Source organism: Trematomus bernacchii, unplaced genomic scaffold (genome assembly GCF_902827165.1).
Source record: "Trematomus bernacchii unplaced genomic scaffold, fTreBer1.1, whole genome shotgun sequence".
Taxonomy (NCBI): Eukaryota; Metazoa; Chordata; class Actinopteri; order Perciformes; family Nototheniidae; genus Trematomus; species Trematomus bernacchii.
The window spans coordinates 448792-468318 of record NW_022987574.1 but is presented as its reverse complement, the minus strand read 5'-3'; the positions used below and the strand labels follow the sequence as shown (position 1 = coordinate 468318).

Genomic DNA, 19527 nt, shown 5'->3' with positions numbered 1-19527 from the left:
AATATATTGAAAACATATATTGATGTAGAAATGCATGATCAGATTAATATTTGGACTACTTACTTTGTTTATTGCGTGTTTTGCCTCAAAATACGAGTGTTTGTGCGAAAGATTCGGTATCCATAACTGTACAAAAGCATACCAAATGAAAAATAACACAATATTATCATTGCCCTTTTTTTAACATTAAGCATGGAGGCGTGTGGCGCAGTGGGTTAGTGCGCAGGTTCAAACCCCACTGCAGTCAGCATGTCGTTGTGTCCCTGGGCAAGACACTTCACCCCAAATTGCTCCTGTGGGGATTGCCCACAGTATTGAGTATGTAAGTCGCTTTGGATAAAAGCGTCTAACAAGTAACATGTAATGTAATACCTTAATCAACCAGATTTTGGTTTTGTGGGCGTCCCTTTTTAAAAAGACGATCAGGTGAATTAAACACCAAAGTCACCATTGATGGTAGCTTTGCCAAGATGGAGAGTCATAACAATAAAGTACACTAGAGCCATACCATGCAGTGCAAAAGAGACAAAAGACACTCTCTTCCTTTACCAATCCAGAGACGGTGCGGGAGTCCACGGCAACCCAACATGCCTTGCTTGTGGCTAAGAATGTGGACAGTTTCCCCACCAACCAGGACCGCTTAGGGGAGGGCACCATCGACGTGTGGTGGGTGGTTCATGATGGAGGCCTGCTGATGCTGCTGCCCTTCCTGCTGCGACAGCACAAGGTTGGTGTGTTTTGTTTATCTCCAAGACCTCTTTAACCCCGACAAATTCTCTTTCCTCTCCTATTATCCATACCCAGAATCCCCGTTTCATTCTCACCTATCCATCTGCCTATCCTAGAACTCTCCCTCTTTGACACTGTTGTTTTCTTCCATATTAACGGAATCTTCCCCTCCTCTAGGTGTGGAGGAAATGTAAGATGCGCATCTTCACCGTGGCCCAGATGGATGACAACAGCATCCAAATGAAGAAAGATCTCCAGATGTTCCTCTACCACCTGCGACTGGACGCTGAAGTAGAAGTGGTGGAAATGGTGAGGCTTTGATTCATAGAATAGCATTACAGCCTCTAATGGTGATGATGCATTACTACATTGGAAACAGGCTCAATCAGTTCAGTTTTACACCACTGAACTCTATCAAAGCTTTATAGTGGTGAGAGTGGGGCAGTTATGAGTCCTAAAACCCGGAAAAGACTTAGCATTTTCCACTTCCGGTTCCCTCATCTCGAAGTCAATTGTTTTTCAGAGTGTTTGTTGTCAGAAGCGTGCAAAGCAGCAGTTGCTAATAAGCGACTAAATCAGACCACTATACGTCATCACGTTAGGACAAGTCTGTCGTTAGCGTAGCGGTGGTGACGCACAACCATACGACCCTGATGGAGTTTGCTTGAATCCTTACCTTAGGTTGATATTTATCTTGAATACATTTACACTTAGAAAATCAGAAAGTGGTCTCAATATCCGGAGATTGTCCCGTTTAACAAAACGTGATAAGTATCATAAACGTGTGTTGGCTACACATTTTATTTCCTGCAATATTCCTTTGTCCACTGGGGAAATCTTACTGCTTTTTGTCAAGGGACCCCCTGTGATGCTGACTACTGGGTCGACCTACAAAAATACATCATCACTGCACCACTCTGTTTTTTTCTTAACTTATCAGCCACACGTTTAGTTGCTGCTGCATGAAATAGATGATTTGAGTTTTAGTTCTAGAGCTCTTAAGTCTGTCTATTGTGTACTCTTAACGGTCCATACATAAAGAGTTGATATAGATGTTGGTGTTTTCTGTCCTCTTCCTGTTCAGCATGATAACGACATATCAGCCTTCACCTATGAGAAGACTTTAGTGATGGAGCAGAGGTCTCAGATGCTGAAGCAGATGCAACTCTCCAGGACTGAAAGGGAGAGGGAGGTAAAGTAAACTGCACCAACACAACCCTGCTCTCAGAGTCACTTTGTCTCTGGGACTGTGTCTAAGATTTTATAATAATACAATTGTCCCATGAATTATCAAGAAGATAGTATTTGTTGTCTCTGAACGTTGTTAGTGTTATCATTACAAACCAGCGAAATAGCTATTTTATCATACAGGTCAGATATACAGAATGAGAAACAAGCTATTTAGTTTATCACCCCCAATAACTACAGTTACACCCAAACAGTGTTTTAGTCAATCTGGCCTATTGCTGCGTTATGACAATTGGCCCCTTTCCTTGTTCACCTGCCATCCCCTCCGCTGGGTCACGCCACACCACTCAGATTCAGAGTATCACGGACGAATCGCGTAACTCGATCCGGAGAAAGAACCAGGGCACCTCTGAGGGCACAAACCTCAGCCGGCAATCCTCAACGGTGGAGGACAATCAGGAGGACGAGGTAGCAGATGTTGTCAACCCCAAATCCCTCACTGTTAGACACAGACCTGTCTTCACAAAGCTGGATCTTTGGCTGCAGTTTTCACTGCTTTTTTCAAATACTTTAGTCATCATGGTTCCAAATCTGGACTTATATATTTTCTAATACCTAACCAGTAACCTGCTGGCAGTCTGAAACCAGTTGCTCTACATTGAAAACACCAATGTAAAGTGCCATTAGCCATTTTAGTAATCAACCCAAAAAGGGAAGCTGTTTCATGATGACAGACGGCCTCTATCTTGTACTTTTAAAAGTCGATCAACAAGTCCCAACTGTAGTGATACTAACTTACTGTAAAGTCACTGAGAGCAGCTTTGTGAACACTAGCCCATTGCACCTTGAAACTGCTGCCCAACATCCCATTAACTCAACAATCCTACCTTATCCATCTTCCCCAAAAACATGTCAACGAAAGAGTGGACAGTATTGTCTCAGAAACCTAAAAACTGTCAGCTTTGTTGCATACTCAGATCTACTGATGCTCTGTTGTCTTTTGAGCTGGATGCTAACATTAGCATGCTAACAGCACATCCCTGAACGCAGTTGAATTGTTACTGTTGTTTAAAGGCTACGATCAAATATATGCATTCTTTTTATTTTTCCCAGGAGTTATTTATCTTTATTCTGACCTGACAATACTGTACTCTCTATTTTATTTATCATGTTTTTAGCTTATCCCTGGTCATCTCCCACCATCCTGCCACTTACAGTATACCTGAAACTTGTATCCATACTGTTCGGCTGCTAGTTAAAGCACTGTCCCTCGTAAAAAGGATGTGCATGTTATTCACCACATAACCTCATCTTTACATGTATTTTAAGACATTAAAGATGTTTAATGTGGCTACATATGTTACACAATCAGTCTGCTGTTTTACTTTCACTGCCTTTTTATTAGGATACATTCAAATATAAACAGGACCCTCGGAGCACAGAGGCCATAATCCGTATCTTTATGATGAGGGATAATAAACCCATCATTTACTGTTATCCTTTGTCTTCGGCTGTGGTTATATAACTGTTGAGCACAGATAAAGGGACACAAGAGTTCTTGTCCAATGTAATGAAAGCAGATTATTCTTTATTTAATAATGATATACTTTTACTGCTGTACTTCTGCTTTGCTTTATTACCCCCACACTGTCCCTGCATTATAGACTGCTTAATAGGTGTTTTAGTTACATATTAAGCATGTAGTATGTATCTTTAGAAGCCCTGTATCTAATGTGAGCACTTTTTCATGTCAATCCCCCATGAATGCTTTATTTCAACCCTCACCTGGACCTTTAGTCTGCCCAGAGAAACATTGTCTTGTGATGTATATTTGTTTTTGTATTGTGATTAATGTGTATGAATGGTTTAACAGCTGAGCAGGTTTGTATTATTCTCATGATTCTTAAGCATGATTTTACCCAACTTTCATCAACTTGTATGAAATATGTTGTTGGTTTTACTTCCCTTTTGATCCTTACTCTGTTTATGATTCTTTATTCTTAGTTCATTCCATCAATTATTTAATATTTATTATGATTATTCTGAACTACCCAGGTTCATGTATCCCATAGAGTCCTGGTTATGGCTTTGCTATCACCTTTTTTTGTTACACCTTTTCTGTTTATTGCATTTCATCTCTCCCCTTACTCGATCTCCTCATCTTTCTCCCTCCTCCCTCCTCTCCAGGCCCAGCTAATCCACGACAGAAACACAGCGTCTCACGCCACGATAAACGACAAGGCGGAAGGCGGGCTCGACCGCGTTCACATGACCTGGACCAAGGAGAAGCTGTTCACGGAGCGCAACCGCAACCGCGAGTGCAACTCCAACGTGGTCGTACGAGACCTGTTCAACATGAAACCGTAAGTACACGCTTGTTTCAACACCACCGAAAGAAGAACTCTGTACATTTGTAGCTTAGGATCTAAAAAAGGATGGAATGTTTTGTCTTGATATCGACTGTATATTCTTTAGAAAAATACTGTAAAGGTTGTGGTAAAAAACAGAATATGACCGCATGTAGCAGTACAGGGTGAAGTGGGACGACTTCCTGCATGGCGTGTGTATTCAGGCTGCATTTGGTGTGTGTGCGCATGTGTGTACACTTCCAGCCATTTCAGTCTTAGTGCATGGCCGCACCACACAGATCTCATGCACTCCTTTTGATCTGTTTAGACTAACACCATCCTATACTGTCCATGTTATCAGTGTGTGGACTTCATCAGGTGTGTCGCAGTCCACTTTTATTGCCTAATAAAGTTTGTAATTCAAATTTGTAAACGCATCGTAAAGTCTCACAGGACGGGAAGAAACGGAGGCTTTACTTCTCCACAAAGCCTCAATGGTTCCAAGTCACTTCCTGGGGTGTTCTTGGGGGTGTCACTACGTGTGGGATAATGGGAAGCATGCAGTGTGGTGACGAGAGCTGGAGAGCTTGTGTAGGAAGCATCTAAGCTTATTTCTGTTGTTCTGTCCCATTTTCCTCCTTCTAGAGAGTGGGAGAGTCTGTAAGTGGCATTCTTTTTGCTCTAGGCCGTATGTGTGTCCTGCTGCTGTGGTGACTGTAGCTTTGCTCAGCGTCCTCCACCTCATGTGCTCGTTCCTCTGTGTGTGTCCTTGTTTGTGTGTCCCTATATGCATGAACTCACTGTTCAAACACTATGTTCGCTGGAAATGCGCCATAGCTTTCATTTGCATGTACTGTTGAAGACATAGCATGTGCGACTTTTTGCTTTTCATTTACTTTTATTGATATGCAAATACAAACATTTTTTAATTTGGTCTAGATGTGAACATTTAAAAGTTGTTCTTATTCAGCAGAATGGAAAGCAGAATCTTGTGAAATTGTCTTTTTTTTTATCCTTTATTTAATTTGGCTTCTGGCAGTTGATATCATGTGCTTTTGATGTAACATTGTGAAAGTGATGATAAAGAGGCAACATATCAAAGAGACAGAGTTTTAGTAGTAACTATTAATACAAAGAATTCAATTTGTTTTAAAGACTACAGCATGTAAGATTAGCAATGGAAAACTAAACAATAACAAACACTGTGGACCTCGTGGTGTGATACTGCATGTCTCTTTTGTCTTCAAATGTTGCCTCTTTATTTGGAATTCAATACGCTTCAGTCCCTTAACTATGCCTTTAAGTTCTGTCTGAGGCGATCAGACAGAATGCTCAAAATAAGTGTATTAGTTATGTTTTAAATCATAGCAAGTCAGAAAATCCTGATAAGCAGAAGCTCTTCTCGCTGAGTTTTATAGCTCTGGCATTGATCTTAAAGAGGAAGGCATAAGCAAGTGGCTGTTAAGTTTATAAAGTTGATAAGACTTCAGTGATCAGCTCGTATTTTAACTAGGAGTGCTGCTGTATCACCACAATAAGCCTTTGTCTGAGATTTCCCAGTAGGCTCAGATGTTAAAAATAAAATGAATCATGGCTGAATTATATTTAACTGCGTCAGGTTCTGGTCCATCCTGGCTCACTGTCATGGATTACTGGAACACATGACACCGAGCCATGGCTAATGCTATTAGCTACTGTGACGAGTCAAGAGCCGTGTCCCAATCTGTACTACACACTACTTTAAAACGATGTGTACTACATACCAATCATCATATAAAATGCTTGATTTATATAGTCTTTTCAGCAGTAGGTAAACAAAACATGTTTTTAATTGACAGGTTATTATACGATATGTGTGAGGTTGTCAATCAAACTAAGATTTGAAATATCGTTTTCAAGTAGCTTCCCCACCAACAACACTTTTCTTATGTGAATACACTATACACTCATCACATTCCTATAATAGGTATGTAGTATGGAAACATATTGGACATACATATGCTCTGAAAAAGGCCTGTTCGATACAAAAAAAAATCGATACAGCCACAAGTATATAAAGAGAAAAGAATGTCTTGCTCAGTCTCATAAGAACTAAACGAGTCCCATCACTAATGTAGTTAAGTGTTTGGTTTATGCATTAATGCTTTCGTCAGTGCTGTTCTTTCTCACTGTGACCTGCATATCACAACAGGAACCAGTCAAATGTCCGCCGGATGCACACGGCTGTGAAGCTGAACGAGATGGTGGTCAACAAGTCGCAGGGAGCCCACCTGGTTCTGCTCAACATGCCCGGACCACCCAGTAACAGAGGAGGAGACGAAAACTGTATCCTTCAAGCTGCTATACTATGCATTTATAATAACAAAATACAAGTGTGTGAAAGAGGGGGCTCATAGTGATGAACATACAAAGAGTAATTCATTATACCCTCAGCTTAACGGAACTTTAGAGTGAGTTTCATTTTATTTTGAGTTGTCCGGCACAACTCTCACAGCTCTCATAGTATTGTGTTTGGCAGCAACAAGGTTTCCTTTTTTCCTTTTAACATTCTTAGAACCCTCTGATCACTACCTGCTCAGCACCAACCAGCAGACAGAAACAGTTAGAGACACTTAGAAGTTAGAAAGACCAACAAAACTAAGAGAGTGATAATTGGTTTGTTGTATTAGAAGAGACATATTCTGCTCATTTTCAGGTTCATCTTTGTATTTTGTTCCTCTTTGTGACATGTCTCCACGCTTTATTGTTCAAAATACTCTTTATTTCTCTCATACTTCCTGTGCTGCAGCACCTTTTTTCACCCTCTGTCTGAAACCAGAGCCCAGACTGCTCTGATTGGTTAGCTGGACGGCGCTGTTGTTATTGGTCTACCGTCCCTTAGCCTATCACGTACAATGTGTGTCACTACGTTACGGAAGTAAACAAAGGTTTAGTGTGTGGGAGAGAAACTCCCTTTGGAGGGAACTTTGGGATTTCTGCCTTTGCAGACCATTTACATGCATTAAAACACACTATAGGAAAGGAGAAACCCAAAGCAGCATAATAGGGCCCCTTTAATTTAAAAGGTGATGTGTTATTAAGTAAAAATAGCAAATTACAATTAGCACCAATGGTGTGTAATGGTATAAACATCCTGTCTTTGAAGAGTGTGATCAACAGTGTTTATATATATTAGTTAGCTTACATTATATTTTGTCATGGCTCACAAACATGTTAATCATTAGGAATAATAGTTAGGTAGGGCGTAAATCGATGTTATCTTAACATTATCATGCTATGGTGCAAGATAGAAGAATCCAATAAATCGGTTATATTTAAAGTCTGAAAAATGCCATCATAGGGTCAGAATGTTCTGAAGATATCTGGCTTGTGAAAAATGGGTCCAATATTTGTTTTGGTGACATGGCATCTCTTTCTCAAACATTGCTGTTACTATCGTTTAAAAAATGTTGTAATTTATATTGTAGTAAATGTGTGGCAATAGCCTAAAGCCGTGTTTACGTCTCTGTGCTTTATTCCTTGACCGCTCTCCTCTCAGACATGGAGTTTCTGGAGGTTCTCCTTGAGGGTCTGAACCGGGTCCTCCTGGTGCGAGGCGGGGGCCGCGAAGTCATCACCATCTACTCTTAGGAAAACACAAAAAAACTCTTACGCCCCATCCTGCACACATGGACTTTTGCCATGGATACCAGTCACCGGGCATTTTTCGGGGAAGAAGCCTAATTTGTTTTTTATGAATGGCGGGGTTGTTGGAAGGCGGGACCACTTGTGATTGACTGATGGTTTGAAGGACCTCAGGAAGAAGCGTTAAATCAGTGGACTGGTGGAGAGAAGGAAGCACAGTGTGCGTCCACGCTGTACCCCTGCATGTGGAAGATAGAGCATAGAGACACTTTATATTGTTCATTTTACTCTGAAAAATATGTTCTGTTACATCTTCATATTCTTTCCCTCTTTTGTTGATGTTGTCAAGTTACTGGCACTCGCTGTGTAAAGATAAGCAAAGAACGTGCGCCGTTATGATCCTCGTAGTCTGTTATTTTGTATGGTGCACTGTGGGAGGTGCAGAGACATTTGCTGGAACTGAGAAAAACATGCATATCGAAGACAGACTTTGATCTCAGTTGTAGAAATGTCATAACAATGCTTATTAAATAATTACATTTAAAATAACTTTCTAAGATACTAGTTTCAGTACAAACTACAAAAGGGCAAGCAGTCAGATTAAAAGCTGTATTTAGCTCAGGTCGGTGTTCTGTGGTTGTTCGCCTTTTCAATGATTCACTGAAGGATGTTGGTTCACTTCCTGTTTTCAGATCACTGGTACTTGATCATTGTCAACATCTCCCACCTTCATATATAGGGAAAAATAGCCATAGGTAATTTAAAGGACCCTTTGTAAGCTTTATAAGATGACATACTTAATGCATACATATTTATGGTGGCTAAAGTAGTGCTCAGTTGGGAGTAACTATATATCTTTTTTAATCCGAGGGCTGTTTGACAGCGTGCAGTAGTTTAATACAATAGTAGTTTGGCAATGTTAACTTTGCACTACCTATCTTTCAGCACTTAATTCATTGTGAACTCTCCTCTGGTTCCATCGCCTATAGTGACACTTTCCACTGGCTGACACACGGCTACATTGTGCTGAGAGATACTGAGCAGAGTATAATTCCACACTATTTAATACTCAGCGTTGTTTTTATAATATTTTACCAGACAGAACTCTTTAGGCTCTGAGTCCCAGACTGAGTAGATGTATTGTAATGAGCATGTGTAGGAGAAAAAGTGCCAAAATGAAACAAAAGAAACTGTGGAAGTATTATTGATGCATCTTTAAGCCACAAAATAGTAATCGCTTTTTTCTACATTGACAATCTTTAAAGAAATTAAAAGCACAATTACTTTTTTTTTTATGATAGAGTTCATCCCTGTTAGAAGTCTTTTAACATTTCTAAAAATGCAACAAGTAGTGGAATTTCCAGGACCATTCAAAGATGGTTCAAATGCTGCACAAAATAATTGTAAAAAGGGAAGAAGGAAAACTAATTGTACCTCATGTGTACCTCCACAGTTTCTTTTTATATTAGCTGCAGTATTTTGCGAAGCAGAAAGTCGTGTTCTCCTGAACTTCTTTGCGGGAAAATGAGAACTTCAGATTGTCAGTTAAGCAACATCCGTGTTTTGTTGTGTTTTTGTTCAGTTGGTTACGTATGTTACTATATAGTTATAGTCTCTGTAGTGTTTGTTGAATTATATTTGATCTTCTGTTACTTTACGTGTTCATTTTTCCGTGTGATTTGTATGGAAGGAGGCAGAGAGTGTGTGTGAAGACGGCAGCAGATGTGTTTTGTTCCAGCCCATATCAGAAAACACGTCATGCACAAACACATAACTCCCCCCCCCCCCCCCCCCCCCCCCCCCCCCCCTCGGGATACAGTGGCACCCTGGACTGAACGTAAAAAAGAAATCAGAGTGAAGCAACCAGGGTACAAAGGAAGGGTTCAAATAACTCTGTCAATATATGCAGTTCAAACAATTTCAGTTTCCTTGTTCAGTTTTATATTTTGAAACATAGTTCTGTATAAATAAACTTGAAATTGTCTAGTTTTATGACATTTGAAACCTTGAAAGTTGTAAAGATAAATTATTAAAGATGTAACATTTAAATTGTTTTGAAATCAGTTACTGAGCTTAATAGCAGTAGCTGTGCATACAGAAAACACGAAACCCTAAAAGAAGAGTTACTGGAGGTATATAGGATTGTCCGCAGTGTGTTTTTCACAGCTCCAATGTTTGAGGTGACTGGAGAAAGAAATCTACCTCAAGGTGTCACTGAGGCTTGACTGGAGAAAAAGAAGCGTGTTCAATCACATCTCTCTTTCAGAACTGATGTTACAAATGGTTTCATGAAAGGGAAAAGGCATCGGTGATGTGCGAGGACGTGCAGAATAGTGTGCGTGTGTGTGTGTGTTCCTGAGGTGAAGCTGTTTGTGTTTCTGCTGTTGTCAGGCTCATGGCAGGCCTCAGTCTGGATCAGGAAGTCGATGTGGGCGCACATATAGAGGAGGGTAGCCCTGTAAATTGTATTTGTGCCTCTGAGTAATTATTAAAAGTGCTGAAATAAACCAAAACGTTTCTGCATCCTGATTCTCTTCACAATGGTTGCCTCATTAATAGAGAGAAGTATTCGTTTTATCATGAGTTACTCAAAGAAGCATGCTTTCTTAATATTGAATCAATGTTGACATTTTAAGGCCGTTATGGACCAATGGCCTTACCACTGTCTCTGCTACATGTCTACAGTTGTGCTAGCAGGCATGTTTGGCTGTACTGTGCTTTGTGCTACATGCTAACATTAGCATGGACATGATGATGTTCAGCAAGTATGTTAAACCTTGTTTTTAAGAGTGTTAGCATGGCAACATAGGCTAATTATCACTAAACATAATGTTTAATAAGCTGAGACTGAAGAGAATGTCAAGCTTTTGAGGTAAAAAAAAGTGGCAGGGGAGCAACAATTTAGCAGGATTTATTATAATAACCATTTTCCATGGATATTTGTACCAATGGTTGATAGGACATTGAAGTACAAGCCACAGAGGTGGTCCTACTTTTTTATTTGTTTATTATTACGTTTATACCTTTTTTCAAAGTTTTTCATTCCTGAACACACTGCTGCTACTGTAACTAGGATCAATAAAGTATCTATCTATCCATCCATCCATCCATCCATCCATCTATCCATCCATCAACATTGCAAACCATATAGAACAAAACCACTCAAACAACATTTTTCAACCTTAGTGACAATTAAAGAAAAGCCAACAAATCTTGTATTTATTTCTAATTCATCAACAATTTCAATCATAAATGGCAACAGTTTTTTCCCACTACAATTTTGTAAATGTTTTTATTTTTATGATTTTTCAGCCTACTGTGAATCAGCTAACTTTCTTTGCAGGATGTCAAATTGTGTGGCCTTAATAATAACAATTGGAGGGGTAATTACACTACACAGGAACTCCTTAGATTTGCAACATATGATGGATGGGAACAACTAGATGAACTTTATATTAAGTGGTCAAGAGCAAAGATAGTTTGGAAAGACTGCAGTAGCTCTGACAGACCACTAGAGGGCGGCATTACCTTCCCGTGAAACTGCAGCTCCATGGCAGCCACTTACATGGAGCCAAATCAATCATGGGCACATTTTTGTATCAAATGTCTTCCAGAGAGCTGCTTTCAAATGCTTGTCAACACAGTGATATGGTTACTGACCTGTACTGATCCATCTACATCATCTCAGGTTGTCAGGTTATCATCAGCTGCCCCTGCCCCATCTATCTGCACCCCCCCTTCTGTCTGACTGGATGACATCCAGTCCACGCAGGACTGACCCCCGACTGGTCACATGATCTGTCTCACACAAACAAACAAACCATACTAACATCTGATTTAATTAGAGCGTGACAGAGATAAAAGAGGGGGAGTAAATTAGACTGTTGGAAAATGATGCTTTTCATGTTGACAGATTTCAGAGTATTATTATGAAATTGTGTTTGCAAGAAGTAGTTGTTCTCTAGCCTAAAAATATGTTTCTGTTACCTAAGGAGGAAGTTGTGTATCTTATTGCAACAACACCCTGAACCTGAATCCTGTTACCAAATAATCCAGTTTTCAAAAACGGCTTCATTTTCTGGTGCAGATCTGACAAAAAGTCTCTGACAAAGACTCCCTTGAGCTTTGTCCTTGGCTGACCTTTGACCTCTTGGACACTGTGTCTGCCTTTCCTTACTTTCTCTGCACAATCTGTCAGTCCCCAGTACCGTCTCTGTCTTCTGTTTGCTTTGTTGGTCAGATCAATAGACTGGATGCTGACAGCCGACCCAACGTGTGTCGAAACTGGAAAAGTGACACAGGGAGACTGAAAACACAAACACGTGTTATCATTGATTCCAGCAGCATCAGCACTATAGTCCAAAAACAGTTAAGAGATATGTGTTCTTCAGTGTAATAGTATAGTCTTGTGCCCATATTGATTTAAGCTATGCTGTTCAGATATTTTCATCCAATGAAAATTCTTGGATTTATCCCATCAGCTGGTATAGACTGTCATTTGGATGGTTGTGTAAAGGACTGTGCCCTCAGTGCATATTCTGTTAAGGCAACCAAACTGCATGGTTAGGTTTAGTAAAACATCGTGACTTGGGTTAAATAAATATATGAATACATTACATTTACATGATTACAACAGCAGATATAGCAGATACAGTTAGGGGAATAAATGGCTAAGTATGTACACGTTATGAATAACATAATAAATAAAAAACAAAATAGCAGTTATGTACACCATGGTAATACATGTGTAATTTCAGGAGGTTATATTGCACTTGCATGTATATTGCACAAAGATTTATATCTACAGACATTGTTATTGCACATCAGGGGAATTCCAGGGGCCATGGTGGTTGAAAAGCCTGACCACTGCAGGAAGGAAGGACCTGTGGTATCTCTCTGTGAGACACCGTGGGTGCAGCAACCTGTCACTGAAGGAGCAGACAGGGTGTCCTGGAGGGGGGGGGGGGACTGTCCAATAGTGATGACAGCTTGGCCATCACTCTCCTGTCCCCCACCACCTCCACAGTGTCCAGGGTTTGGGGCAAATGTCAATAACAATGATTAAAAGAAGACAACATAAGTACATTATAAACACCATTTAGATTATAAGAACAATACATTGTATACAGGAAAATGTGTTTGCCCTTTGCTGTTAATTCGGAAGATAGCACCTTAAGAAAATAAATGCTATTAAATAAATATTAACAATTATGGCAAGACATAACTGATAAGATAATGATAGGCTAATAGAAATCACAGCAAGTGCACTTTCACCTCGTGAGGCTGGCACGTCACAGCCACTGGAATATCATAGTGACCCTATCATGGATATCCAGTAGCTGAAGGGTTAAGGAGAGGAGGAGGAGGGGGGGAGGGGCTTCGTCAAGTGACACAGGGTAAGACAGAAGCAGACCGGATATCGTCCAAGGTATCCATCAAAAATAAAAGTGTGACAAAGGTAATAAGGACGCTACAATAATGTTAATGATGAAGTTATTCAAAAAATAATTCACTCATAATCATAAACATAATCATAAAAATCTAAACTATTTTGTATTCATTAGAGAGACAATGCTTACGATAGCGTTCATAATGGAGGGGGTTAGACACACACATATATAACGTTGCTTTGCATTTTTGTGTGCTTTTAGAATCAGAATCAGAATCAGGTTTATTACCAGGTAGGTTAACACATACGGGGAATTTGACTTGGTGTTGTAGTGCATACAAAAAAATAAAACAAAAAGTAAAAACACAGATAGAACTATAATAACATCAAAAAAAGATAGTAAAATATAGCTGTATTAACATTGACTATGATTGAATTCGTATAAATAGAATTGGAATAAAATATAATGCAGTAATGAAAAACAAAATAATTATACATTGTGGGGTTGATAATTAAGATAACATAAAAATGACAACATAAAACTATTTTCAAAGTAAATAACACTGTATTGATGTATTTAAACATTTATTTGTAAACCTCAATACAGAAATAACGTTGCACAATATTGAGCGTGTCATAAAGCTTTTATTTTGAAAATTCTTTACGAGTAGCGTTTCTGGTCACTGTGCCTGACTTGACGTCGCAGCTCTACGCTTTAACATCAGTAGCAGCCTTCGGCATAGTAGCCCTGCTGCAGATCCTCTGGGGAGCGGACAGAAAGATAGCACTGTGTTTGTGTGAACATGCCGACAGATAGAGCATCTTTCTGCCTCTCATTTATCCTTTCTCGCTTTATCTGAAGAGGAATCCTGCAGAGGAAGGACTTACAGAGCCAGGAAGGAGGTGACATGCCCTTCACTGCTTGGCGCAGTCATTCGCTGTCAGACTTGTACGAGGTAAATACCGGAATTGTGCTTTAAAATCGTTATTTTTAAGGCAAAGGAAGCGTGGCCATCTGTTTTGGATAATCTTCCAGGGAGAATAACGACATTACATGCCGGAGCGACGGGGAAATGCAGCACAGCGAGCGTTTGGCTGCAGGTGGATGGCCAACCTGACGGTTCCAGCCGCTTCCCTCCCGTTCCGCAGCTCTGGCGTCACCCGGCGCTTTAAACCCAACTGAAAAACACAGAGATCCGAATAAACCATGCTTCCAGGGGTCGGTGTGTTCGGCACCAGCCTGACCGCCAGGGTGATCATCCCGCTGTTGAAGAACGAGGGCTTCGCCGTGAAAGCGCTGTGGGGCCGGACCCAGGAGGAGGCGGAGGAGCTGGCCAAGGAGATGAACGTGCCGTTTTACACCAACCGGATCGACGACGTGCTGCTGCACCAGGATGTGGACCTGGTCTGCATCAACCTGCCTCCACCTCTCACCAGGCAGATCGCAGTCAAAACACTGGGTGAGTCCTGACTCCTGATGCTGCTGCTGGGGAGGGGGGGGGGGGGGATGGATGCTGCGGCCCTGCTGTGGTGGGGGTGGGTGGTGGGGGGCTGACAGACAGGACCCCAAGCCACTGATACCACAACTTTGTGTCTTTATTGTCCTGCAGTGGAGATGGGGATGAGAGCAGATTTATGAGCAGCATCACTTTACATCTTCACTCATTTATTGATGAAGTTGCCCTCTTTGCTGACTTATTTAAGGCTGCTGCTGGATTCATGTGGAGTCAGATTGTGTCTGCAGTGCCCTTGAGCAAGCCTTATCTCCAGGTGTAGTAGCTGTAGAACAGAGGCAATCATTTATCATGACAGTGGTTTAAAATATGACCTTATGACCTTCTCTGACAGGATGTAGTTTGGATTAAGGGGTTTCACTAAGCACTGAAACACATCCTTGTTGTGTGGTGTATTGTGTTAACAGAGGCATGACTTCCTTCAGTAATGCAACTAAGAATAAACGTGCATCAGTAGTAGATGTGTGTTAGGGGACTCCCCCCTAAATACAGAACTTAACCTGTGTTAGTGAAACTGACAGACACAGAAGAGGTCTGAATGCAGCGAAAGAGAGAACCACAAAGAGAGGTTGTTCCAGTTTCAATCTGGAGCATCGCAGCTTATTTTGGAGATCACATTCAGGACTCCTGAGCTGTGCTCCACACACACTGGCTTTATTTACCCACATTTATTTGGCAGCAGAGCTCAGCCGGCAGTAGGCTCAATAGGTCAGGTTTGTGACTGAAACACAAATTAGTCTTAGTTAGCATCCAACGAGGATCTGGATCATAATCTGGAAACGCATATTGGATCCGTTTGCAAAGGGAGTACAGCAGTAGTGATGATCTTCAAATTTATAAAACGCAATTCTCCAGAGCCCAGATTGACATCAACAAGTCATGGAAATGAAGCTGTTCCGGAGCTTTCGGTCATAAAATATGATCTTTATCACTAAATGAAAATAAATAAGAACATCTGCAAACCCATGACTGCTGTGCAAATTCAATCTGTAAAAAGCTCATGTGATACATCGCTAAGCGGACCATGTCAACTAGAGGAAGTGCACCTTTGTGAACCGCAAGGTCAAGGAACAAACACTGAAGCATCTGTCGTTTTACTGAGATGTATTCGAACAGGCATCACATTTCCATGAAAGATCCTGTTCTTGTAAGACATTGTCTATTGACAACACCTAGGGTTATTCTGCACCGTTTATCCTGTCACACACACACTGTACTATATGATAATGGGATACATTTGAATGAGAATGGCTATAGAAGTGATACTCCTTGTCTATTACCATCATGTCAACAGGCTGACAGCTATAAAAAGGGACTACATTAGCGCTAAGGGACAGAGGTGAAAGGAATAGCTGTGTGTGTGTGTATGCTCCTTTTTGATCTTAGCTCAATGTCATGGTTTGTCATCTGACTTTTTGATGCGTAGCACGAGATGTTGGAATTAAAAGTGTCACATGCATCTGGTTTGGTTCGGTGTAGGTCTTAAGGGCATGTTGGCATGGTTGGAAAAGTGTCCATAAAGTCACTTCTGCATTGGCATCTCAGCATCAAGATAAGGCCTCTGTGACTCCATTCATTCTCACACTGCTGCTACTGTTTGGTTTCACATTCTGTGGAGGAGTACAGTAGACAGTGTTTGTTTTTACCGTGACCACACTAAAGTCAATATATACTGTACATGCCCGCGCTTAATCATAGGCCACACTCATGCATGCAAACACATTCCCGATTAGGAAGTACATCTCTTTCTTCATCCCATCATGCATGTGTTAATCCGTGTGAATACCAAATGTAGCCAGCTGACCCAGGATCTGGTCCCAGTGAACTTGACTCAGGCTGCAGCCACACGGAGACGATACGGGTCGTATCCGCTACAGTTCTCTATAGACGGTTCGGCCACACAAGGCCGACAGGGAAACGCAGAAACGATAACGGGTACCCAAGTTGGGTAGATCTGCAGACGCAACGCTCTGGGGGGCCAAACGGCTCCGTGATTACGCCCTATACGATCATTTTTTGATAACGAAAATACTGACGGGCTGTCAGGAGAGGGGGAGGAAAAGAGAGACTCCGTATATTATTATTATATTGTTATATAGAGTTGTTATTCATTTGTTTTAAAGCTTAATAAATAACAAAGAAGACCTTTGACCGGCACTTTTATAATTTTGTCCGGAAGATTTGAACTTTAACGGAAACTCTGCCGCCCGGTTCCCTCATCCCTTGGAAGAGGCGGAGAGGTGGGTGTTTTTCATCTGCTGGTGGACTACCGGGGAGATTTACAGCAGGAGCACACGCTTGCCTCGGGGAGGGAGAAAAGAGCCAGAGCCCTGGCCCTTGCCTCTCCCCACTTCTGCTGCTAAATCCACAGCGGAGAATAAACAAGGGCAACCATGGCAACCATGCATGCTCGTGAAGTCTTCTTCGCTGCTACAGCTCCACTTACAGGCCCGGCATATGTACTACAGCGTCTCCAGCGGGTGGAGCGGTCTCGTGTGGACGGGCACGTTTCTGGTGCCGATTGCGTGTGGACTGAATACTTTTTTGATATCGAATTCAGTTCGTTTTCGTTACCGTCTCCGTGTGGCTAGGGTCTCAACCTGCACAGCTCCTCAAAGACTATTCTTTCTCTTTCCTCCGGGCTGGTTTCCTCACAGCTCCATTGTGAGAGGGCCGCCTGTTCCTTCCCAGCATCCTCTCTTCCTCAGCCAAGTCTGAGTCCAATCCTATTTGCATTCTGTCAGAACACAACATAAAACAGCGTTGGGGAAATTCTGCTGAACTTCATTTTAATGATCAGACTTGGAGTTCAGTTCGCCTTGGTTGTGCTAGTTTGGTGACTGAGAAGTTGTTATTAGTCATGCTATGTTACATTACATTACATATTATTTAGCTGATGCTTTTATCCAAAGTGACCTACATTCCTTCAATACCGTAGACATGCTTACAGAAGCAATTTGTAATAGACTAACACAGTGGTATAATAATGTATCTGTTTATGCACATTGCACTTTACATGGAACATTTTAAGAATTTAACTTGCTGGAGAAGAGTCGGTACTCTGAAAGAATGTAAAAATAGAACAAAGTTAAACATTTGACTAAACATACTGATTATTGTATTTCAATGTGGTCCATTTTGGGTCTACCTTAGTCAGTGTTACATATTTTCAAACATATTTAAAGAGATATTTAAGAAACTATTACTTTTTATAGTGTTTTCACCTTCCCAACCTCTCCATACAGTCATAAAAGTTACAAAAACAATTGAATTGTAAGAAGACACATAGTGCTTGTGAAATAAAAGGATCAGCTGAAATGACCTTCAAAATGATTCCCGTAACACATCATTCAAAATGTCAGTACTGTATATTGCAACAGTATAATGCATGATTCTTCCAGAGAAGTCTTACGGACACAGTGACTGGTCCCCGAGACGCTAGCTGGGTGAGAATGCACAATTTACTTCCTCTTCTGTCAGGGTGTGTGAGCTGATGCTAATCTGCCCGGGGCTGGCTTATTGCTTTCCTCATGAGCTAAGTTGATAAGTGTGATCAGACTTCTTCAACAGAGGAATGTTACATTTCTAGCTTTGAAGGCATTCAACAGTAGATTGTGTGAGTTATTTCTGTCTTAAAGGTCCCCTATTATACTCTTTTTCATCAATATATTATAGTTCTCAGTTATATACAAAACATGTCTCTGAAGTGTTTGGCTCGAAATACCAAACAGATCAGGCATTGTAGCATCCCATAATCCCCTCTATTTCAGCCCTGTTTCAAAGGTGCTGATTCTGGGTCTGTTACTGTAGATGAAAATAAAGTGCCACTCCCCACGCCCCTCTGAGAGATATTTGGTTAAAAAGAACACAATGGTGCTCTAGGAGGAGATTCAGGTTATCAGGTGGGGGGGCTAATAGTTACACAACCCAAAAAAACATTATGACATCATAAAGTGGCCAATATCTGATCAGCTTGTTTTGAGACAGGTTTTTATATGTACATATAAATGGATCAGGACAAAAAGAGAGCAAATGTTTTTTTCCTGAAACTTTCAGAATCTTATCATATTTATATATAAAAGCCATGAAAAAGTGGATTTTGCATAATAGGTGACCTTAAATGTGTCTTATAGCCCATGTTTATTTTACAACAAGCGTTGAATATTGCCTGCCATCCAATGCTGACTCCAAAAAGGAATGAAGACTACACACATTAGATGTAAACTGATATAAAAATAGACTTGAAATGCCAATGTTAACCAATGAGGAAGGTGGGAAAACACTGGTTCAAGTCATCAACATGCTCCACGTGTTGTTCAGGTTTTACAGGAGTCCCCCCTCCAATCCTTTAAACCAGTCCGTCCTGTTGAGCTGCATCTCGCCTTCCATTGGGATTTCTTTCACTTCTCTTTCTCTTTCTACTACTACGGCATTCCTGAGGCGTCTGATGTCACTCAGGCTTTCAGTGTGTGGGCAGGGGGGACCTTACTGTGAACCCACACACACACACACACACACACACACACACACACACACACACACACACACACACACACACACACACACACACACACACACACACACACACTTACACACAATTCTCTGCTTTCAAATACATACTTGTCACTGAGACAGCTCCTCTGCTCATATGTTTGAATACTTGGGAAAAATCATAGTTGACCTTATTTGACCTCTAGTCATTTTCCTCTTTTTTTTTTATCCTAAAACTGTCTTT

General features: G+C 41.0%; 2 protein-coding genes across 5 annotated transcripts in view; both read left to right on the top strand.

Annotated features, from left to right (window-relative positions):
- slc12a7b (solute carrier family 12 member 7b) overlaps positions 1 to 10418 on the top strand; it is a 67483-nt gene extending 57065 nt beyond the window's left edge. For 2 of the 4 annotated variants that reach the window (XM_034126734.1, XM_034126736.1), the window contains exons 19-25: positions 558 to 727; positions 907 to 1038; positions 1814 to 1921; positions 4105 to 4280; positions 4911 to 4925; positions 6457 to 6590; positions 7804 to 10418. In XM_034126734.1, coding sequence (XP_033982625.1) covers positions 558 to 727; positions 907 to 1038; positions 1814 to 1921; positions 4105 to 4280; positions 4911 to 4925; positions 6457 to 6590; positions 7804 to 7895 — 827 coding nt within the window. In that variant the 3' untranslated portion in view covers positions 7896 to 10418. Of the gene's footprint in view, positions 1 to 557; positions 728 to 906; positions 1039 to 1813; positions 1922 to 2268; positions 2386 to 4104; positions 4281 to 4910; positions 4926 to 6456; positions 6591 to 7803 lie in introns of all 4 variants that reach the window. The other 2 variants (XM_034126737.1, XM_034126735.1) reach the window with 2 other exon arrangements.
- A 4067-nt stretch (positions 10419 to 14485) lies between these two features.
- si:ch211-276f18.2 (glucose-fructose oxidoreductase domain-containing protein 1) overlaps positions 14486 to 19527 on the top strand; it is a 29139-nt gene continuing 24097 nt past the window's right edge. The window contains exon 1 of the mRNA XM_034126758.1: positions 14486 to 14738. Within this exon, the coding sequence (XP_033982649.1) occupies positions 14486 to 14738 (253 nt within the window). The remainder of the gene's footprint in view (positions 14739 to 19527) is intronic.